A 22,376-nucleotide genomic window follows, 5' to 3' on the forward strand; every position below is an offset into this window, starting at 1 on the left:
AATCGGCCGTCTGTAGATTTGTCTCAGAGCTCATTTATGCTCACATTGGATCTATATGTGGACAGAAGGCTCTGTCCACACTGTCTTCCTATTTGTGCACATTTTCTGTAGGCTTATGGACACACAAAACAGAGCAGTATCACAATAATTTGTGGCGTCTACAATACTGCCTTCACTTTAAGTACATTTTTATGACCTCCTCTGAACCACAGTCATGCTTGTAGTCAGAAATTTTTGAATCCGAGCTGAGCTGCCTGCAAGTGATGATTACATCGTTTGAAATGGACGCATCTTTCTTCTTACATAAAATGGAGCATAAATAAGGCTTCATAGTACAATCTAGGACCACTGTTTTGGACTAACTACCAAACATTTTACTACACTTTCTCTCATTTCAGATAGTTGAAATCAGACAGTATAAAGGGACCTAAAAGGGATAGTTGGAATTTATTGAAGTGGGGTTGTATGAGGAACTTCCCCATAATCGTTGTATTACTTGCCTGCCCCCAGTTTGGAGATGCAGGCATGTGTACCAACATGAAAGCTGAGTGATGAACCGCTCTCGACAGGGAAAGCAGCAAAATGTATTTTAGCCAACCAAAAATATCCAAGTTTGAGTGTAAGCTATATTAGATAAAATATTTTCACTGCTTTACCTTGCTGTCAGACCACCCTCTTTCAGTTTACGTGGGGGCTAACTGAAGCGGTTATCTATTCCACCAGACTTTTTGGACCAAATTAGACATTTTACCTCTCAGAACATGAGTTGTTGTTCCCAAAAAAGTCTGGTGGCTTTGGAGTGAGCATACAGTAAAAAACATTTCCACTTCCCTGTCAGAAGGAGCTGTCTGACAGCAAGGTAAAGTGTTAAAATATTCTAAACCACTTAAAGTGAGTTTTTTTGTGCCTTTATATGCCAAAATACTTTTTGCTGATGCCCTCTTCCCCAGGAGTACATAGCTTAGCTTCGATGTTGGTACTCCTATCTGCTTCTCCAAACTGGGAGCATGCTGACTGCCTATGGATAACTATTTAATTCAACCACACTTAAATCAGAAACATCCCTTCAATGCTTGAACCATGTATGATGACGGTTTAGTAAGCAGGTGTAGGCTACTGACCGATGACTCGCTGTCTCGGATCAGAAAGTCTCCCTCTATGCCTCTCTGGTTGAGGGCCACCTCCGCCTGGTGGCGCGTCACCTTCCCGTAGTACCACTCCTTCCCCGCGAAGCGCCCGCTGCCTGAGGGCGAGATGTAGTCACAGTCAGGTGTGGGCGGCCCAGCGGGCCCTGCGCCAGGTTTATGGGAGGTGGAGTCCAGCACAGTGACGTAGTTTTTAGGCACCAAGCCCAGATGTCCGTCCGCTTTGCGACACTTCCACCACTCCGGGTCGTTCTCGGGCTTCTCCACGACCTCCATCACCTCGCCCTTCTCAAAGTTAAGCTCCTCGTCGTTTTCTGAACTGAAAGGGTAGAGCGCCTGAACCGTGTGCAGCACTCTGTTCCCGTTCGTGGTGCTGTTCACCACCGCCGCCAGCTTCTCCGTTAGCGATCCGGCCGGGTCTCCGGGCCCGCCCATGCCCCCTCCCCCCGCCGTCCCATCCACGTCCTCCGTCACATAGTTGGACGGAAACCAGCCAGACCGTCCGCTGTAGCTGCCGCGCCACCAGCCGTCGCTGCACTTCTCCATCACCACCACCCGCGTGCCTTTCACCAGAGACAGCTCGTCCTCTCGCTCCGCTGTGTAGCTGAACTTGACGAGGGCGGGCAGGTTGAGGTCGTACAGCCGCTCGCCGTTATCTGCGTACATGTCTGTGTCTGCGTTGGAGGCTGTGTCTCTCATCCCCCCCTTTCTGCTCTTCACCTTCCCGATTCCTAGAGAAGACAATCAAGAAAAGGTGTGAGAGTTAACAGAGAAAACATCATCTGGACTAAAACAAAGTCTGGTGAACTAGGGCAGAAACTGAATTAAAAGGCACTCAGGCCTCCAGGTTATGTGTGAATTAAAACTTAAAAGTCAGCATTTTACTAAAAAGGAAGTCCCTGAAATTCCACTTTTCACACTCTTCCACTGATGTGGAACAAGTCTCAACAGAAAAACAAAAACCACACACGCACCATTAAAAACACCTCTGAAAATTTAAGGGAGGAGTAAAAACCCCAGACAAATACCAGGCAGCGATAATAAGCATTAGGGGCTGTGCTGAAATACAGGGAGGGTGGGTAAGTAGGCTAAAATCATTCCTTTTCCACATTTACAGTGGCCTAACCCCCCACTCTCCAAATCCAGATACATTCTTGAGGATTAGGCCTAGGTGCTGAGGAAACAAAAAAGCAATGCTGGTGTGGTTGAGAGAGAGAAAAAAAAATCAGAGTGGGATGAAAACATGTTTTGGCATGGGGCAATAAATCCTGTGGAAACCAAAGAAAAGTACACTAGTTTATCAAAGTAATGCTACCTAACATTGGAATGAACTACAAACTACATTTAGCTTTGAACTCTGCGGGCAAAAAAGTTCAGTCACATTTCATTGTTGCTAATCACATTGCGCTAATCACTTCGGCTGCCCTGACACCTGCGGCCTCGCTCGCACAGCAGCTGGATACCAAACTCTGTCCCACTTCTGCCAACTCTCTAGCTTCTAGCTCTCCTTTCTCCTCCCTATTTACACAAACTCTCCACTCCCACATCCCTCCCAGCCCCATCACGCTCCAAGCACCCAACTGGGCTGACCAAATGACTCAAGAGTAGAAAGTGGATGATTAAAAGGGCATATTTATTAAGACCTTATCAACTGTGCTTTTCCTTTCGGTTTGCAGGCTAAATGTCACACAGGGAGTGACCACGGGGTGAGTTTTATCATCATGTAGTCCACCGCTTGGCATCTCTGAAGAGCCCAGAGGGGAACAGAAGGGGGATTACCAAGCCCTTTAGCCTTTTTCTGGGTTATGGAGCCCGGAGGCCGAGCTTTGGCAGGCCTGTGGTCATCGTCTTACTGGACAAGAATTTCCCCTTGGCAGCCTGACATGGTAACAGTTGTATGAAACACGTGTAGCTTGCAGTGGACGGAGTGGCGAGATCACACCTTCTTCCAACTTTCCTAAAGACCAGAAAGCAGCTTGATGCGTCCATACATTACTTGTGCAAAGCAACAGTCCACCATTTTGCAAGTTCTTGCACGGCGAATTTAACAATTGTTATTATTATGGATGATGCAGGCAGACCGAAGCTGACACAGACACCGTTACCAGACACAAGCGAGCAGACCAAAATCTATTTCTGATTACGTTTGCAAGGCTATTGCTTGCATAATCAAAAGTCAGCTGGGTGAAATTATACAGGAAGGCAGGGTGTAGTCTCCAGAACACGACTGGGGAGGATGGTGTGTGTGTTTGTTTTCTGAGCGAGCAACGTGACTAATTTGTCACAACGCCATACTGTATCTGCTTCACCACAGATATACTGGTACTGAAAAGTGTCCGTGACTCAAGCAGTGCAGACAAATTTCATGGTAGTGCCGAGAGTCCGACGTCAAATTGCTTCCAGGTAGACCCTGTTATTAGTCACACCACTGTAGATAACTACAGACTACAGACAGGGTGTTAAGAGCTGATGTCTGTACGTGGAGGTTAGGTCTACTTATGCCTCTGTGCAGGCTTAATAACTCAGAGAGCTGCAAAACACAAGGACAAAACTTCTCTATATAAATATACATATTTCACATATAGCTGTAGCCAAATAAGACCAGTGTTTGGAAGGTCACATACACATACCGTTACACTTCAGTGTTTAAAATGACACAGACAGAACCTACAGCTACAATATCACAAGTTCAGGAAGAAGAACATGTTCGTGCAGGTGCAAGCCCCAGGATGTGCTCTGTGCACAGTTGGAAATGACCTAGTTAGCTCCAAACAAAGGTTAGAGGTCAACCCAGCATAAATAAAGTCACTTTTTTAGCTCCAGCTGAGGCTGCTGAGAGCTTATATTTTATCTCTCTGGCCAGGTAACACAGCCCTAATCAGTGTCAGGGATTTTATTTGCAGCTTCCTGCTGAAGTCACACGAACACTTTGCATAAAATAAGCACCGAGGCCAGGAGTACTGCATTTGACTAGATGCTCAATCTAAACTGAGGTAATAAAGGTTGGGATTTGCCTGCACAGCCATAGGGAGATGATACTCGGAGAAGATAAAGGGGCATTGAAGGCATCTGCCTTTCTGAGGGCCCATCTGTCGTGCTGTTCTAGGTTAATTGCTGAGAAATCACTTGTGTGGTGATGAAGAACAACTGTGCTTCCTTTTACAATTTAACAGAGGCTCTTATCTTACCAGGCTTTCACGCCGCACACACACAGCATGGTACATCTTAAGAGCAGGGCCACTGTCTTCAATGGTGGACACAGCTGCATTCTGCTCAGTTGGCGGTGACCGATTTTGGCGGGCACTTCCTTGATATTCTGCCATGTTTTTCTGCCAGGTTCGTGCACTTAATGAAGCTGAACTTAGAGGACCTTTAAATAAATGGACCTCTACAAGGCATGTACAGTGGGCATTCTGGGATTGACAAGAGGCTGAGTGTTTGGACATTTTACGCTTCTCTCTACACCTGAAGATTCCTCCTCTCTTCTTGTTTGCAGAAACGCACAAATTGTCCATCTAAAAAAGTACAGGGAAGTGTGGAGTAAGTGTGTCTAATTCAACATTGTTTGGACACAGAATTATTTAAACCATTTTTACCGAGAGAAATTTCTGATCACTTCATCAAAAATAACTAGCTGAATTTAATGCAAAATGTATATTGTAGCACATATATGGTTTCCTTCTTCATTACTTCACAAGAGAGTTGTTTTCTTTATGTCCGTCAGTGTCAAGTGGAGAGAAGTCTTAGGAATTAGATTGAACTTCTTATTGTTGTTTCCTGTCAGAGGAAACAGCTGATCAGTCATGTGATTAGATATTTTCTAATCTTATTTTTGCTGATGAAAACACGACTAAAGACAGAAAAAATTCCGTTCGTGTGTTTATATCTGGAGTTGACGTGTTCATTATTAACGGCAATAAAAGATAACAGTCTGTTCTCGGCTTCCGTTTGTATGTCAGCACAGAAAAACTACTCAGAATTTTCATGAAACTTGGTGAAAGGGCGTAGCATAGGCAGAGGAAAAACACATTCAATTTTAGAGAGGATCTGAATCACGGGGCAGATACACAAATTAATTTTCACTTTCCTTAACATTGCAGGATAGGGCAATTGCGCAGCATTCATGTGGTGTTGGACTAATTGAAAAAATGCATTTCCTATCATACATCATGGCTCAGCTGATCTGTTTCCTTTGCTCTTTATTGTCACGAACGTACTGGAAACAGCTCTCAACATGTGTTTGAAAAAGCTCTGAGCAACAAAATACAACACATCTTTTGTTGTTGTTTTCACATTATAACTTGGTCTGCACTCTCTAAATTCCATTCTAGTTTTTCGCACTCTAGACTACCCAAAACCCTGCATATGGAATTAAAGTTATAGTTACAATGACTGGGCAGTCTTGAGGTCAAGCACATCAGACAGGACTCATAGTTGTTGTGACGGACAAATCATTGGTTGTTATTAGGACAGAAGCTGGGAATCTTTAATTATGGGAAAGACTATCTCACCAGCCAGCCACAGAACTATCCAGACCTGCCACCACACAGCCATGCAAGGAGTATAAATGAATTAAATAGCAGATAGGCTGTTAACAACTAACAGAAAATGCCAATGTTGTTGCACACCAAAATAAACTGGATTCTATGTAACTATCCAATCCAAAATGTAAAGGGTTCTTTTTTGGCCCATGCTATAGTCTTGCCTCAAGTTTTATGATCATCGAGAAAGTAGTTTTCTAACAAGCCTGCTGACAAGCAAACAAGCAAACCAAACGAAACAAAAACATAACCTCCTTTGCAGGGGCAATTTGAAAAACAAAACCCTACCCCTGAAAGTTCACCCAACTCCTCTCTAGCTGTGGGAAGCACACTCCTCTTCATCTCATCACCTGTAGTCAACCCTGATACTGCCAACTGCATGAACTTGCATGTGTATATGCAGAGGTGGTAGCTTTCGCCGAAAACCCACAAACCATGCCACTCCTCTGCTGTTACCTGGTAAAGGTCTTACAGACAGAACAGAAATTAAAAGTAAGTACTGTGCACTGGAAACTTTTCTGTTTCAACGTCAGATGCTTTTTCCTGTGTATTTCCTGAGAGAAGGATGCCGAGGAAGGAAGTCACGTTGCGTCAAATGGCAGTAAATCACAGCAAACAATGACAAAGACCTGAACGAACATATGTTAAACCCCTCAAAAAACGTCACTTTTTTTGTTTACAGATGAGGTGCAACAGCAGGAGGAGAAGAAAGTGCCGGAGAGTTTGTTTGGCTACCAGTGACAGACAGGAACTGGTTTTGTTTTTTAATTCTGGCCTCCCTACGCTGGCTGGCTGTCCATTGTCTGCCAGGGCCCTTTCGACCTCTCGGCTTCCCTCCATTCCAGGGCTCTTCCTCTGTGGACGACAACACCCCGCGTCAGGCTGTCTGACAGCGTCTGAACATCCCCGTACTTGAAACAGAACATGATCACTGGGACGAGTTCAGAGACAGTGAAATGGCTTGTCAGCTAACAAAAAGAAATATTTAAGAGCCAAACGTGTGGCCATTCCGTATCATATCCTGACATCTATCCTCCATGCATCCGTGACAATTTAAACTGACAACAATGTGTCATTCGCCTTCACCAGACATGTGACGCAACCCAGCAACCCCCAGCCATATGGTTTGGTATGAGACTTACACATTAAATGTAATGACACCATGTGCAGTCAGAAAGAGTGAGTCAAACTAACTAAAGGGAACATACATAAGAGCGAGCTGGCATATTCTTCAATGGGGCTGGTTTGGGGTGCCTTTTAAGACTTCAATCAAGCTGCTAACTTGGCTGACTGATAGCTGCACAGGAAACATGCAAAGCTCTTTCAACTTCAACTTCAGTCTGAGACATCAAACGCAGGCAGCCATCAGTCTCTGTGATGGAGCAGAGGGAGGGATGGAGGCTCCGAGCTCCATTTGGTTTTTACAGCTCTGGACAGAGCAGCGTTGTCAAGCCATCAAGACGCTTCGCTGAGTGAAACCCTTCCTGATAGTAAAACAAGGGGTTTGTATTAATTTCTGCAATTATTAACTTTGTTCCTTAAAATCCTTCTGGGTTGTGAATCAAGCTTGGGTATTGTTTTTTGTGTACCTCTGTAACCACAGCAACACTGATTATCTCACTCTTAAACTCTTGTATTTCTCTTTGAAAAAAAATGTCTTTACAGATCGTCATTTTCACTTGACCCATTTTGTTTTCACCTCTCCTCTGGTGACCTAAATTTAAAAAGGACCTTATATCTTGGGGTTTCCCTCAATTCAGTACCCAATACAAAAAGATTTCCTTAACTTCAGCCTTTTGTACCACTGTATTATTTTTGCTACACCAGTGTCATGACACTGATTGTTCTACTGTGTTAAAATAAAAGTAACTTTAAAAATAACATTTATTTGTGGGAAGCAGGGACAGCTGGAAGGAAACAGAGATAAGCATTAACCTTTGTGGCTCCTACAAAAATCTGTCTAATGACTAAGGCTTAAAATCTTTGGTACATGTGCCAACATGATTCTGTAGCTTTTGTAACAATAATAAAATGATACTTGACTTTAAGACATATTTGTTAAAGAATACACTTTGTATATCATCTAACTTTAGATGATATATAAAGTATATTCTTTAAAAAAAGATTTTTAGATGAGCCATACTTGATAAAACTTTTATCTAAAAATCTGAAACTAACCCTTCAAAAAAATGAGTAAAAAAGATTAAGAAACTGACCAGTCTGCTTTCACTACCTGACAATTTGATACTTGGGTTTTCCATTTTAGTCAATAATGGAAGAATAAGAAAGTACAATGACACAGGATACACACTCAGACAACCACCCAAACCATTCAAATCAGGAAATTAGACCGTTAGAGCTGAAACACCTAATCGAAATGCATCTGCAACTTTTTGATAAATGCCTTTTTCTGGTTTGTTTATGATATAAATTGGATATATTGTTGTTTTGCACTGTTTGACATTTTAAGACTCTGCTTTGGAAATTTGTAATTAATCTTTTTCTATAGACTAGGGCCCCAACAAACAGTCATTTTTTATTTATTGATCTATTGATAATTTTCTTGATTATTGTATTCATTGTTTTGTCTATGTCAAAACTTTGTAAATAAATAAATCTTTTAGAATTTCTCAAAATACAAGGTGACGTCTTCAAATGTCTCATTTTGTCCGACAAACATCCCCAAACCCAAAGACAAATGGATTACAGTTATACACAACAACCAAAAGCACCACTTCCTCAAATTGGAAAAGCTGAAAGCAAATGTTTGGTATTTTGGCTTAAAAAAATAACTGAAATGATTAACTGAAAAGTAATCTGCATCTTTTTTGATAATTCAATTATCATCCAATTGATTTGTCAACCATTAGTGGTGTTGTAGAAGTTTCCACTCCTCTTGGAACATGTTTACAGAATTTGCTAGTCTTCACTAAGCCCAAACCACTGCTCACTTCCTGTTAAGCAATCCTTAATGGCAGAAGACACAGGAAAACAAAGATGAGTGGACGGCTTTACGAGAGAAAAACATCTTAAAGCCTAAGTGACGTTGATGTCTCTCCCGCCAATCTCTTAATTATGATTTTGTCTTCAGCTTTATTTGGTCTGGGAACTGTGAGCAGTGGTTTCGGAGAAAAGACGCGCGAGTTGGAAGGAGGGAACAAGGGACAGAGACTGCCAGAAAGTCAAACGGACAGCCTCGGCACAATGATTCAACTTCCTTCTAACTTCTCACTTCCTCTCTGGCCTGCACTCCTCCAACGCTCAGGGAGAAATGTGGCTCAAATTAGAGTTTCCGCTCGCTGGGGAGGCTAAGAAACAGGAAAACAGAGGGAGGGGAAGAGACTAACAGCTCTCAGTTTACACAAGCAAAAGGTTTGTTAGCTCATCTCTATGTTCTTCTCAGCCCTTTACACGCTCTGGATTCTTTACAAGCCATGGACACACACGCACACACACACACAAGCAGGGAAGATAGGCAGAGACAGGAGATACCACTCAACAGTTACAAGGTGAGATTACAGCATGGGTGTGTGCCAGAGCCTTTTGAAAAAGTGTGTCAGTGTGGCTGTAAAGTATCCACAGCCCGCGGAGCTGCCGGGGTAATGACATTCCTCTGATAACCGGGTGAGGTGCGGGAGATGGGAGCCCGGGTCCCATCAATCAGCAGAGACCCCTTCCTCCTCTCAGTACAATGACTACAGTGTTCTACACGAGCACCCCGCGTCCCTTCAACTGTAGCTCATGACTGGCGGTCGGGTGGAGGAATGGTGGTAGGGTGGGGGGGACCCTCCCAGAATGAGCGAGCTCGCCTTGAGGGTAGCATAAAAGAAAACAGACTTTGGCTATGTCTTGAGATATTCCTAAACAGGGTGGAGAGTGGTCTTCAAGCATGATAATGTAATCCACTGGGTTGCAGCCCACTCACTAGGACAAATACTAGAAAAAAGTGGAGTAGGATTACTGTGTGTGTATATATATGTGTGTGTGTGTGTGTGCGTTTAAAAGAAAGAGACAGAGAAGGATTGCTGAGGCAATTACAGGCTTCGGCTCAGCAGAAGGCTTCTGAAAAGCATATCCACCCAGTCTTTGCAGCCGCTCACACAGACACAGCCTCAAAAAGCTGTTAAGACACCCGCTCTCTGCCAGCACAACATGTTAGCACAGAAATCACTTTGCGCCTGCTCTAAATATGACACATTCACTTGGCTGACCTGGAGCTGAAAGTTACAAAGTGAAAAAAAAAATCAGAAAGGGAAGATGAAAGAAATCCTGACAGCCGCTCGTGCAGTCAGAAAGCAAAAAAGAAAAGAAAGAAGTCCTCAAACCTCAAACACCTCTCTACACCACTTATAAAACGAAAAGAAAATACAATGCTACAGAAGACGAGGAAAGTTTAAAAACTCACGAAAGAAATGTTTGAATAGGTTAGCCATGTCCATTTTGGGCTCGCTGTCTCTCCCTCTCTGTCTCTTTCCCGGCCCCTGCTCTCTTCCCACTGCAGCTGTAGAGTTATTCCATGTGAACACCCAGAGAGCTGGGCGGATATCGGAGCAGGGCGGCCCACTCCATGACCATGTGGTCAGGCTTAGCCAATGAGAGTGTGGGATAGAGAGGCCTCCAGTCCAGCTCTGGAAGGCAAGAGTACAGAGGCCTCATGGAAAGGGGAAGAAGTAGAGAGGGAGGGAGGGGGCTGAAGCTCAGACTTGGAGAAAGAAAAAGAGATAAAGAAGAGAGATGTAGGGAAAGTGACGGAGCTGTTCTATCAACATTAAGCAGCAGAATGAGGTTTCCAAGAGACTAGAGGTCTGATAAATACAAGGATTTGTGGGGAAGTTGCAACGGCAGAATGAGTCAGTGAGTGCTCAGAGTCACATGACTCAAGTTGTTTGTAGAGAGACACACTCCTAACTTTACAACAAACCCAGGAAACATGAGTCCTCAAACACACACACCAAAACACAGCCATCTGCAGACGGATCATACCCTCTCACATTCTTTCAAATGATGACACCACTCCACACCCAGCAACTGGCTTGTTTTAAAAAGAAAAGAAAAGAAAAAAAAGGAAAGAAAAAGAGTTGCATTTTCCTCCCACATAACATATGAAAGTTTAGTCATCAGACTGCTTCTCTTATTGTCCTCCCACAAATTTACAAGAAAAAACCCAAACCACCCACAATCTTCTACTTAAAAATGTCTTAAATCCAATTATAGATCATAAAAAAGGACAAATGAAGGTGAAGTATTTACAAGCTTTCTATGATTGTATTAGTGTTTAACAAGGCTCGGTTTTGCCTTAACTCATGTTTTACATTAGTCTGTTTTTTTATAGGTTTATGTCTAAGTGAGACCTGAGCCTATGTGTGTGTGTGTGTGTGTCGTGCAGCTGTTCACCTGAGGTTATGTGATCAATAGATGCAGTGACAGGTGGGAAGTTGTTGGGCACCTCATGGCTTTGGTGCACAACAACTCATGCTTACAAACTGAACACAACAGACAAATAAACCTACACACTTAAAGGCTTGAAACAATCTACATGCTTGAGTCAAACAATAACAAATAGGAAATTGCAAGTACATTAAAGTCAGTGTTATCAGGAACGTGACTTAAAGCGCACATTCACAATGAGCTAGACATGAGCTGTATGTATTAAAAAAGCCCAGAGAGGTCTCTTCCTGTTCTTGTATGAATTTTCAGTGGAGTATTTCAGCACACAGCGCTGCCCGAATATCACCAGCCTCCTCTCACCACAACACTTGCAAACAGGAAAGCACAGTTCACACGTCGAACAGATAAGTGTTTTGCAAACACTGCAGTGTGTGATACAGTCACAAATTGATCTCCCACACTTCTGGTCAGAAGAACCCAGAACAGCCCCTCTGTGCATGGAAAAGCCACTTTGGGGCCCCAGGGCTTCCTTGCAAAAGGGTCCCCCTACCCTACACAGGGGTACGTCATCACCACCACATCAATGAGCAGAGGAGATAAGGCCATCTCTTTTGTCAGTCTCACCAGTGCGGTTTGAGATTACGTTATATCAAACGGGCCCATACACAGCACATCCTGGCATCGTTTGTTGTCAGCTTCACAAAAAGTAGAATTAACTATAATACACTGGCAATACTATAAAGTACTGTGTTCACATTTCAACCACAGTATTTATCGCCTTAAAAAAGGCTTTACCGTTTATATCATGCAGACCTGCTTTAGTGTGCCTTTAGAGGGTACATATTATGTCAATTTTCAGGCTCACATTTAGATTTTGGGTTTCTACAAGAACATGTTTACATGCGTTCATGTTAAGAAAACATAATTTCTCTCATTCTAAATATAAAACACTCCATTTTAGCCTGTCTCTTTGAGTCCCCCTCCAGAAAAAATACAGAGTTCATACAGCTTTTTAAGAGTAAAAATCCAAGCACAATTCAAGCATTTTCAAGTTATCTAAACCAAACATTTACAGTCTCACATTTAACTGTAAATATCTAATCCATCTAGTTCTAACACTATAAATGAAAGTGTGGAAAAATAAAGTTGACATAATGTATATACACCCACAACAATCAATGTATATTGTTTAACTTTAGCTTCGATCATGATTGTTTAATACTTGCTAATTTCCAGACAGCCTAATCTAGCAATGGATGGCAAAGGATCACAAGGATAATTTCATTTCAAATATTTAAATTTAAATGTTTATATGAAGATAAAACACCAGATTATTTTGAAAGCTTTGCATTTCTCAAGGAGTATATTCAAATTCAAGCACCTGGTAGCGGCATTGTCTACCCATATATAGTAAAGTTGTGACATCAACAGGATACGGAAGGCCTGGCAGCTCGTTTAAAGACAAAGTTTCTGAATACAGGCTGTGTGCATTTCTCCATGGATTGAGTGTTTTGATATATCCACAATATTTAAATATCACCAAGATCTGCTTTATAATCAAAAAAGAAAAGAAAATCTCTGTTCTTTTTTTTTCCCAATACGGGACCTGTCCTGTAGCAAATACTGGAGTACAACCTTAAACCTAATCTAATGAGATCTGGCCCAAACAAACATGGTTATCCCATAATGCTCTTAACAGAGACAATGATGCCCTGCAGAGCAGAACAAGTTGGAGATTAGAGTGTGAAAAGCATCAGAAACTAAAGACAAGACCTTCACCTTTTATAAGAGCACGCAGGAGAAATGATCAAAACACAAAATCAGAGGCAAAACAAACACCAGGTTTGTGGGCTGTTTTCCAGCCTGGATGCTAGCAGTCAGTAGTGTGTACCTCAAATTATCATGAATTCCTGTCATCAGGCAGAATTAAGCAAAGACAAATGCTAACCTTGGCTTACATACAAAGTCACATTTGGCTTGCTCCTACCAGTACAAGGCCCTTGGCAAATGGCAGTGCCCAGAAATATTACTGCAGTGTTGACAGAGCAGACGACACCTGTGCTGTGTCAATTCTGGTCATGGTTAAAAGCCACAAGACTTTTTTTTTTTTAAATACCAACTTTGTTGGCATCTATATTTAGTCTAAAAAACATTTGTAATCAAATAAATAGGAAGCTTTCTTACCTGTGCAATGCTCCAAGATAAAATGGAAAAACACCACATAACATTAGACACTCTAGTCAGATACTAAAGCTTTAGTCAAAGTGTGCTGCAAGACGAAAGTAGCTCTCAGCATTTCAACCAATCAGCCTGAGACCATCTTCCGGTGGAGGCTGTTGTACAGTTCAACACACACCACAATGTGGTCAACAAAAAACTGAGGTAGAGCTGGCCTAGATATATGATGCTATCTGACACAACAATAGCAAGTGACAGCAAGTCAGTCTCCCTCAAAAAGATGGTGTGAGTCACTGAAGATATATAAATGTTTAGAGTGCAAATACAGGTTAACTGGAATAGTGCGAGCTCGTAAAATAAACAGACTTTGGAGAGTGTAAACTTAGACATGATTTCTGGTCAGAGCTTATCAAATCATCACAAGTTGAATTCAACACATCCAAACTGAAGAAATCATAAGTGATTTGTTTTACCCAGTGTGTCTTTGAGATTCTTGACAATAGAAGCTTTCCTGGCACTGTTTTTCCTCTCCACATAGTTGGACGGCACAAAGCCTGTTTTGTTGGTGGCATTTCGAACCCTCCACCAGGACTTGGAGTCGTCGAGGAGCCAGAGGCGCTCATTTTTCTTGATGTCCAGCTCCTGGTCCTGCTGGGCCATGTAGTCGAACTTGGCGATGACAATCACCTCTTCCGTCATCTTGCACTCGGTACACTGGAGGAAAATAGAATGGAAGGATGTAAAAGTGGCAAGAATGAATATTCTAATATTCAGAAAACTGATTGAATAGAAAAGTATTTCTAGTATACCATGAAATCTGAGTCAATGTTTGCATTATGTGCAACAGTAGTCACAGTGATAACTTCCCCCTCGATCACCACAATGAGGACAACATGATGGCACAGCTTCTGTTGTAATTTAAACAATGCAGGGTTTCCCCAGAAAACTGGTAACTGGAGGTGGTGTTGCAATTCTGACATTCTTTTACAATAATATGTCAAAATGCATTTAAGTAAGTAAACTTAACTAGGAAATTAGCTAGAAGACTTACACCTACCACCTTCCCTTGAACCAGTTTCCCGTTTTGCTTTCTATTTCTACCCCAGCCTTCATACACATTTTATTCTCCAACTGTGCCACAATGATTAGCTTAGAGACACACCAAGAAGTAAATTTAGAAACTGTGTTTGAATATAGATAGCTGTACCTGTTCTGCATCAAAGCTGAGAACTTCAAGGGCTCTTACACTTCTCTGTAGACCTAGAAAAAGAACAGACAGTGCAGGAGAATTACAAATAGAAATGTGCCCAAAGATTTCTTAATACTCAAAAACTTGTATCTATATTTCTGTCCAAGTGACTTGAAGACCTTAGCCAATGTGATACTGCTTTAAGTCTATATTAATTCCAAATTATGGACAGTTTTATCCAAAACTTCTCCAGCTCAGGCAGACCTCCGAACAAATGCCAGCAACAAAGTTTAGTCTTGTCAAACATAATTTCCCCCCCACCAATTGTACTCTTGAAATAACAGATATAAATGACTATTCTTTCCAGTCATCAACAATAACAGCTGCCAGAGAGTATAGCGCCAATCTCTAAGTATCTACATTCTTCATAAATTTACAGAGGGGATGATTTCCTCTCAGAAGCAGTCCAACGATTGTCTATTGTGTCAAACACGAACCTGGGAGCCAGGAAGATGGCAGAGATTACTGTAATCGGGAAGTAAAGAAGAGGGGCACTGTGCGTCAGCAGTGCGGCTACATCAGGGAGTGCAGCTCTTGCTGAGCACTAATGATGTAGGATATTGCTTTCAATTTAGCACAGACCTATAAATATTCCTGCAGTGCAGCCTATGCAAATGCTGTGATTATGTGAACCGCATTACAAGCATGGCTCCATTGTTTGCAACGTTGCTTATCACAAGAACTTTCAAGTTCCCCAGGCATTTTTAAAATTATGATTTGAGAGTACTGTGATCTACAATCAAAACTTGTTTGTGTTCAACAATGAGCACATTCACAACAACTGGTCTTATGACCCATGTAGCCATCAGCACATCTATGCTTATGTTAACACTGCAGCACTGGGGGAGTGAGGCTGAGGCACCATTGAAGCGGCTGCTTAGCTGCTCTGATGTCATGAGAGTGGATGGAGTTTCACCTTTCCCCTCCTGACTGTCATCAGGGACCAGACACTGACCTCATTGATTGAGAGCTCTTGGATTTTACTTGAAGCAGTAGTGTCTAGGTTTCAGCTGCAGCTGGCTTTGAGATAGGCCCAGAACCTGATCTTAGGCAAACATAAGGAGCTAAGCTAACTTTCAGGATGATTTGCCAAGGGGAGTAAAATAAACAGTAAATAAGTACAGGGAGTGAGCAGAGAAGAACATGATTTTCTAGAGAAAAAGTCAAGATGATGATGTGCTTTTTCATCATTTCAGAAAAAAAAAACAGTGGATGATAGCGCCCCTCCCTTAACAGTATAGAAGGGTTGGTATGACCACTAAATAAGGTAAAACTAAGATTTGTAATATGAAGACCCAAACTGTCTCTGCATTTCATTAACCATTTTTAAGGGGAACACCTGTGGTCTGGGCTATTTTTCCCCGATGCGGGGTGTTGTTGACTTCATTTACCAAAAAATATTCGGTGGTACACTGTGGTTTTATCTCATGGCATGTTATTGCCTGCTCTTTTTCCATGTCTAATTAAATTAATGAACACTGGGAGACATGTTAGGGAGCGGCACACAAAAACAAAGAGCTGATTTACTTTCCTCAAGTGCTGCCTCTTTCACCAAGACAAAGGCAACAATCTCTCCACTCCCTGGGCTGGGCTTTATAACTGTCTGCCAAAGAGGCTGACAAGTGTGTATATGTGCTCCTTCTCCATTTACAATTTCCCTCCCGTACTATCTTCTTTTTCCACTTTCTATTCTCCCTGCCAGTGCATGAAAGAATAATCAATGTAGAGCTCAACCTTTCCCAGCCATCTCCCATTTTCAGAAAGCACACTGTATCCAAGTCTCACTTTTTTTTTTTTTTTAACTGCCATGCCAACACCCCCCACGTCTAGGGTGGCTGCACACTAAGTGCACATTTACACCACAGTGACTTACGATAGTGCAGATGTGAGGGAGGATCAAAAAGTTGGGCGACAGATGCTCTGAGCTAATCGTGCAGCTGCAGACTGAGCAGAGGCCACTCGCCACTCCAAAGCACTAAACACGAGGTCAGACAGGTCAAACTGCTCAAATGGTGTCATTTCCACAGTGGATCTCCATTTACCCTGCTGCCAGGCAGAATTAACAGGTATCCAATCTATCACCACCCCCACAGTGCACTTTCAATAAATCTGAACAAAGTCTGATTTTCTTCTTTCTCATTCATAATCAATACTTTCCTTTTTTTTCATATTTTACTGGTTAAGAAAACACGGCAGAATTAAATTTTGAGCTGATTTTGTGATATTGAAAAACAGACCGTGGTGGGACCAAAGATGCAAGAATTATGGGGCTATTATCTTTTAATGAACCGGTTTGTTTAGTGACAGTAATGTCAATATTGTCTCCTATTTGACATTATTAACATTTGTAAGACTTGTTAAAAAAAAATCTAATTATTATTTTGTTTGAACAGCTTGTTCATAATTATACAGAAATTCATACAGGAGAAGAATAATTAAACAGGAGTTTTGGAATCAGGAAAGGATTGTTACAGATGCAATGATGTTATTAATCACTGTTCCTCGTTATATGACCTTCGTAATGAGCAACTGGTTGTATAGATGTTTTTGAAGAAGCAAGTCCCACTCTAAAAATAACTTGGGTACCAGACATAAAGCAAAAACAGGATCTGAATACACGAGCTTTGTGGTTGTCAACAAGGGCGACCAGACCACATGGAATGGTAGACAGGTGGTCAAATCCGGTGGCTAGTGGTAACTTTAGGGTTTTCCCAGCTAACTGTGGCTATGTCTTCTTCTACTATTCCTCCCTCGCAATATGCAAAACTGATGTGCTGACAGAAAAGCACCAAAGGAATGTCCCTTTCTTGATATCTGGTTTTTAACTGAACAGAAATGAAAGTAATTTAAGGTAACACTTACTGTAACTGCTTCACAATAAGAGCCGCCTGCTTGTGTGAAGCAGCACCAGCAGTAGCAAAAGGCAGTAGGGTTGGCGAATATATTGGTTAACAGCAAATGGTTAAGAAAATCGGCAGTTGGTTACCATGGGCGATTTTTGTAATTTCATGGCCTTTAATGGCCTCAATCAGCAGACAAACTTGTGTGAATGTAATAGCAATCAACGGTTGCGGGGCTGACATTGGCAGGTAGGAAAATTTGAGCATATTTCCCACCCTATTCCGTTTGTATTAATGAGTAACACAGAATTTAGCACCTTAATAGCAGTATATTTGATTAAGGCTGCAAGTAATTAGCATTTTCTTTATCGCTGAAACTGTCCATTAGACATTCAAATCAATTGTTTAGTTGACAAACTTAACTTTTGTTTTGTTTTGTCTGATCAAAAGTCCAAAACAAAACAAAAATGTAACAAATTTTATTATGAATTAATCTGCGAAGTCCAAGGTGACATTTTCAAATCTTGTTTGTTAGTACAAAAGCCAAGGATATTTCGTTTAATATCAGAGGAAGAGAGAAAAGCAGGAAATCCTAATATTTCCATGAAAAACTACTTTACAATTAATCAGTTATCAACTCATCAATAAGTCAACTAATGTTTGCAGAACTCTATGTGCAATGATAATACCAGGTGACAGAATAGGTTAATAAATGAGAGTGAGCCTACAAGTGTCATGCATTTAACAACAAGTTAACTACTAAATACAAAGCTGATAGAGTTGGCCCATCTTATCTGCTGCTATAGCAGCAACAACCGCTGTTACTAACAGTCATCCACTTGTGTTCTCAAGAGTGTTAACACTGGTCATGACTGTTCCCGTCAGCAAAACACAACTACCCCAAGTACTGCACTGTTCTCAATAGTATAAATGTATTTTTGATTTGTTAATAAACTTACACTGTAAGCCACAAACCACAGCAACTTCATATCAGCGGTGAAATAGAGATGTAGTGTGCAACTTTGCACCTTTTAACCTTGCAATGTTACAATGAAACAACACTGACATGAGGTTACCACATCCTGCAGTCTACAGCTGCTGACACAACCCCTCGAGTCTCTGCAGGGGAAAAAAATACACAACTGAAGATCTAGTCAAAGAGCACACCCAGTGGCCTGTGTGGTAATACATCATATGGGGATATGATAATAGAGAAATTACTAGGAAAGAAAGAACAGGGAAAATATTAGTGTTCAGCATAAAGTCCAGGAATAGTTCCGACAGCCTAGAAGTTCTTTTGTAAAAATGAAGTCACAACAACTGGAGATTGTAAAATCTAAACAAGCCGAAAAGAACAACTATGGATCCTTGTCTCTCTTCACGGTGTGAGCCAACAGTACCACTACTCGACAGGACTGCTGAGGCACTGAGACAGCAACAGCATGAGCTCACAGAGGCAGACAGAGTAACCTAATCCCTGTGACAGCCTGCTAAAATCACAGCCTCTGCTGCCTTCTGGAATGTGCTCTGTATGCTCACTGCTCACTCAGCCCCTCTGGCACTGCTGCACTTCCTCCAACTTACACCAAATCTCACATTTTGGCCACAGAGCCGGTCTGGCTTCACAACTGGACAGTGCGGGACGGCGACGGACCAATGAATATGCGCTTGTGCTCTTTTTCACATCGAACCACAGCAACTAAAACCCATGAGACTGCATCTCATCCCAGCTGTCCTAAATTCTCTCTAAACAAAACAGAAGCATAGCAGCAAAGGGTCATGGGAGACTTGGCAGGCCAGCTGTGAGACAGGAAGTGTGGACACAAGGGTGACCGGATGATGGGAAAGTGATGCAATCTGACAGAGAGCAGGCTTGACCTCTAAGTTGAGATGAGTTCAGATAACTTATCTGTGCTTTGCATTGATGCATGTAATGTATCTCAATTAGGGGATGAGAGATCAAGTTCAACACCACTTTCAACTTGCATGGAAAATATGACAGTTTACTATTATCTATATTGCTCCACTATCATAAAACTTAATTAAGGTTAGAGGGGCCTCTAGTATTTTGGGCTAAGCATATAGGCTCATGACTGTGTGAAAACAGTTGGTTATCCACCCCTCGGGATCACCCTCAGCAGTTGGGAATGGCCTAAAATAGACCGGGGCTCATGTCCTTTGAGAATTGCCAGAGATTTACTCTCATAGCAACAACCAACACCAAAAGTTTCAAGCTTTCTTTAAGGCCAACATCACATCAAAAGACGCACGCTATGCTCAAAACAAATCTGTGAGAAGCGTACACAAATGCCACTGTTTGAAATATGTTGTATAGCAATTTGGCCACAAAATGAAAAGTCTCACACAAAATCTAGCCTGGCCACTTTGACATAATGCACAGACAAATTATTTAAAAAGACAAGAGCAGTACTTATGAACCTTAGAGTAATCTCATCCACACTGTATTAAATAAATACATATTTTATTGCTCTAGAACCCCAAGTACTTAACTTTAATCACAGACTTTTGTATTCAAATCTATTGCATTAATCTTACATCACATATTGTGATAGAGTGGGCGCCAAATAGTAAGTAAATTTAAACAATCATAAAAACTGATCATAATAGATAAGATAAATAAACAAGCTGAATAGGTTTCCACTTCCCCATTTTCACTTCCTAGTTCATTACGACCGCATATTCTCCCCTTCACAAGGCGTGAGGCTGGAGGTTACGGTCTAGCCCACAGAGAGACGGCATTGGTGAACTGACTTGCCGTTTTTGTGGCTGGAAAACAGGATGAGATGTCCTTTTTTGTGTCCTTTATTTTGGAATGGTGAGACCAACTCAACATAAAAAGGGATGACACACCAGACAAAAGTGGTGGCTTCACAGAGCCTCTTATACGAGTGCTCGCTGAAAACAGAAAACCAAGATCCTCACAAGTAAGTAAATAAGTGATCTGTATCAGCTCTGAAAAGCCTGATCAAAGCAATCCTATCATACACCACAACAAATTACATAACCAATGTGCTTGTAGCAAACATTGCATAGAACATGCTAAATTTAGAAATGAGGCAATTGCATTAGTAGATCCAGACCCACATATTATATAATTATTACCTTCAAGTATTTACACAAATGGGTTTAATATAGTCTACCACTAGCCTTGGAAGCAGCCTACTAGCACGACAACACTTACATTCTCTCTGTAAGCAAATCCACACCAGAACATAATAGCTCTATGTAAGAAAGGATCCATTTCCTCAGACCCCACCTACATCAGCAGAGCCTACACATCCGCATCCACACCCTGATAGTTGCTGGAGTTGCCAGTTGTTGTCCTGGGTGGCCTGTTTGCTTATAGCTACCAGGTCCAATGATGGCCACATCCAAAGCACTCTGAGATCAAGGCTACAGCAAAATAAACCTTCAGGTTGCCTCACCAACTCTGAGAGCTCCCGGGGATTTCCCAATGACTAATCCAAGTTTACAAAGCAGGAGGATTCCTAACATCAAGTACTACTGTACAATAAATCTGTTCGCGGTTTGGTTTTGTGTAGTAGGGTACTTACAACTACTAGTAGCATTAAGGAGTCAGTAAAAAAAACATGATCTTGCCACGCAGTGTACTGTAGCTGTATGTTGCAACTGCAGCCTTCTGGAAAAAGCTATTGTTGCAGTCAAAATAGCAGATCATTTGTAAACCGCATGATAATAATCCTAGGCAGGCTGTGTCAGAGAGATGAAATGGATACACTGGCTTCCTCTTAGTCTTGGTACATCCTGGCAAATATGAGCCCCAGGGTGCTGTCACAATAGGACTAAACAAGCCACTTGGGACACGAGTCTGGGAGGGCCACGTGTTGGAACTTGTGTATAAGCATCTTGTGAGCGGGAGACATTCCAGATTACATGGCGATGGCACGAAAAAATCTGGGGTCTGCACAAATCAACAAGATGTTTGATAGCAGGGAGACATGAAAAAACAACTTTCAACAGACATCCTCATCTCTGTACTGCCTGACTGAGGAAAAGCCTACATACATTTTAAACACTGGGAAAACTGTGTTTGATGAAACTTAGCTCTAATACAATATAGTTATTTTACTTAAAGACACCATTTTTAGGGTTTGAAAATGATTACGTATAACAATTCATGTTATAGCCAGTAGGGGTGTAAAATCACAAGTTTCATCCCAATATGAAATTATACTTATTATTTGAACAATACAATATTTGCTAATATCACAAAGCCTGTCACGACACAATTTCAATTTGATTATATTCAGGGTCCAGCGATTGCTATGAGACTATATTATATGCCCATTTAACACAATCTGTTTAAATTAAATCAACTCACAAAGAAACTAAACATTTTTGAATAATTTTACTGAGCTTTTACCGACATTTAAATAAAATTCAATCCATTCTTTTTAATGACAAGAACACTTTCAAAATAAAGGCAGATCTTAAAGATTACAATATGGAACCACTTTGCATCTGAAAATATCCATACAGATCAAGCTTAACATACAGCAGTTGCCAGCAAGACCTGGGAATTTGGCTTGAGTCTTGAGGAGTTCCAAAGAAGTTTGGATGCTGCGTAAAATGTAAATAAAAACAGAATGCATCATTACAAAATACTAAAAGTTTATCAGTGTGAACATTAAATATCTTGTATTTGTACTGGATTTAATTGAATGTAGATCGAAAAGTAAGTCATTGCTTTCTGTTTTTATTTACGTTTTTCACAGCATCTCAACTTTTTAAAAAAATTTTTAGAATGTGCCAAGCTGATCAATGAAAGGCCCTTGTGGCTGCAGGTTTTTGTTCCAACCAAGCAAGAGCACACCTGATACAACAAATAAACTGAGTGAAGACAGTCCAGGTGATTGAATGAGTGGAGTCAGGTGTGCTCCTGCATGGTTGAAACGAAAACCTGCAGCTACACTGGTCCTTTCATGGATCAGTTTGACACCCCTGGCCTTTAAACTACTGCACTGCTATGTTCACAGCTATAACATTACTGCCA

At 41.5% G+C, this 22,376-nt stretch overlaps 1 protein-coding gene across 2 annotated transcripts in view; it reads right to left on the reverse strand.

Annotated features, from left to right (window-relative positions):
* The window catches only part of nck1b (NCK adaptor protein 1b), a 31,795-nt gene that overhangs the window by 4,648 nt on the left and 4,771 nt on the right, over window positions 1–22,376 (reverse strand). The window contains exons 2-4 of one of the 2 annotated variants that reach the window (XM_059326796.1): window positions 14,460–14,512; window positions 13,726–13,966; window positions 1,122–1,876 (exon numbers count right to left, since the gene is read on the reverse strand). In XM_059326796.1, coding sequence (XP_059182779.1) covers window positions 1,122–1,876; window positions 13,726–13,951 — 981 coding nt within the window. In that variant the 5' untranslated portion in view covers window positions 13,952–13,966; window positions 14,460–14,512. Of the gene's footprint in view, window positions 1–1,121; window positions 1,877–10,091; window positions 11,692–13,725; window positions 13,967–14,459; window positions 14,513–22,376 lie in introns of those variants that run through there. The other variant, XM_059326797.1, reaches the window with a different exon arrangement.

Source organism: Centropristis striata, chromosome 23 (assembly GCF_030273125.1).
Source record: "Centropristis striata isolate RG_2023a ecotype Rhode Island chromosome 23, C.striata_1.0, whole genome shotgun sequence".
Taxonomy (NCBI): Eukaryota; Metazoa; Chordata; class Actinopteri; order Perciformes; family Serranidae; genus Centropristis; species Centropristis striata.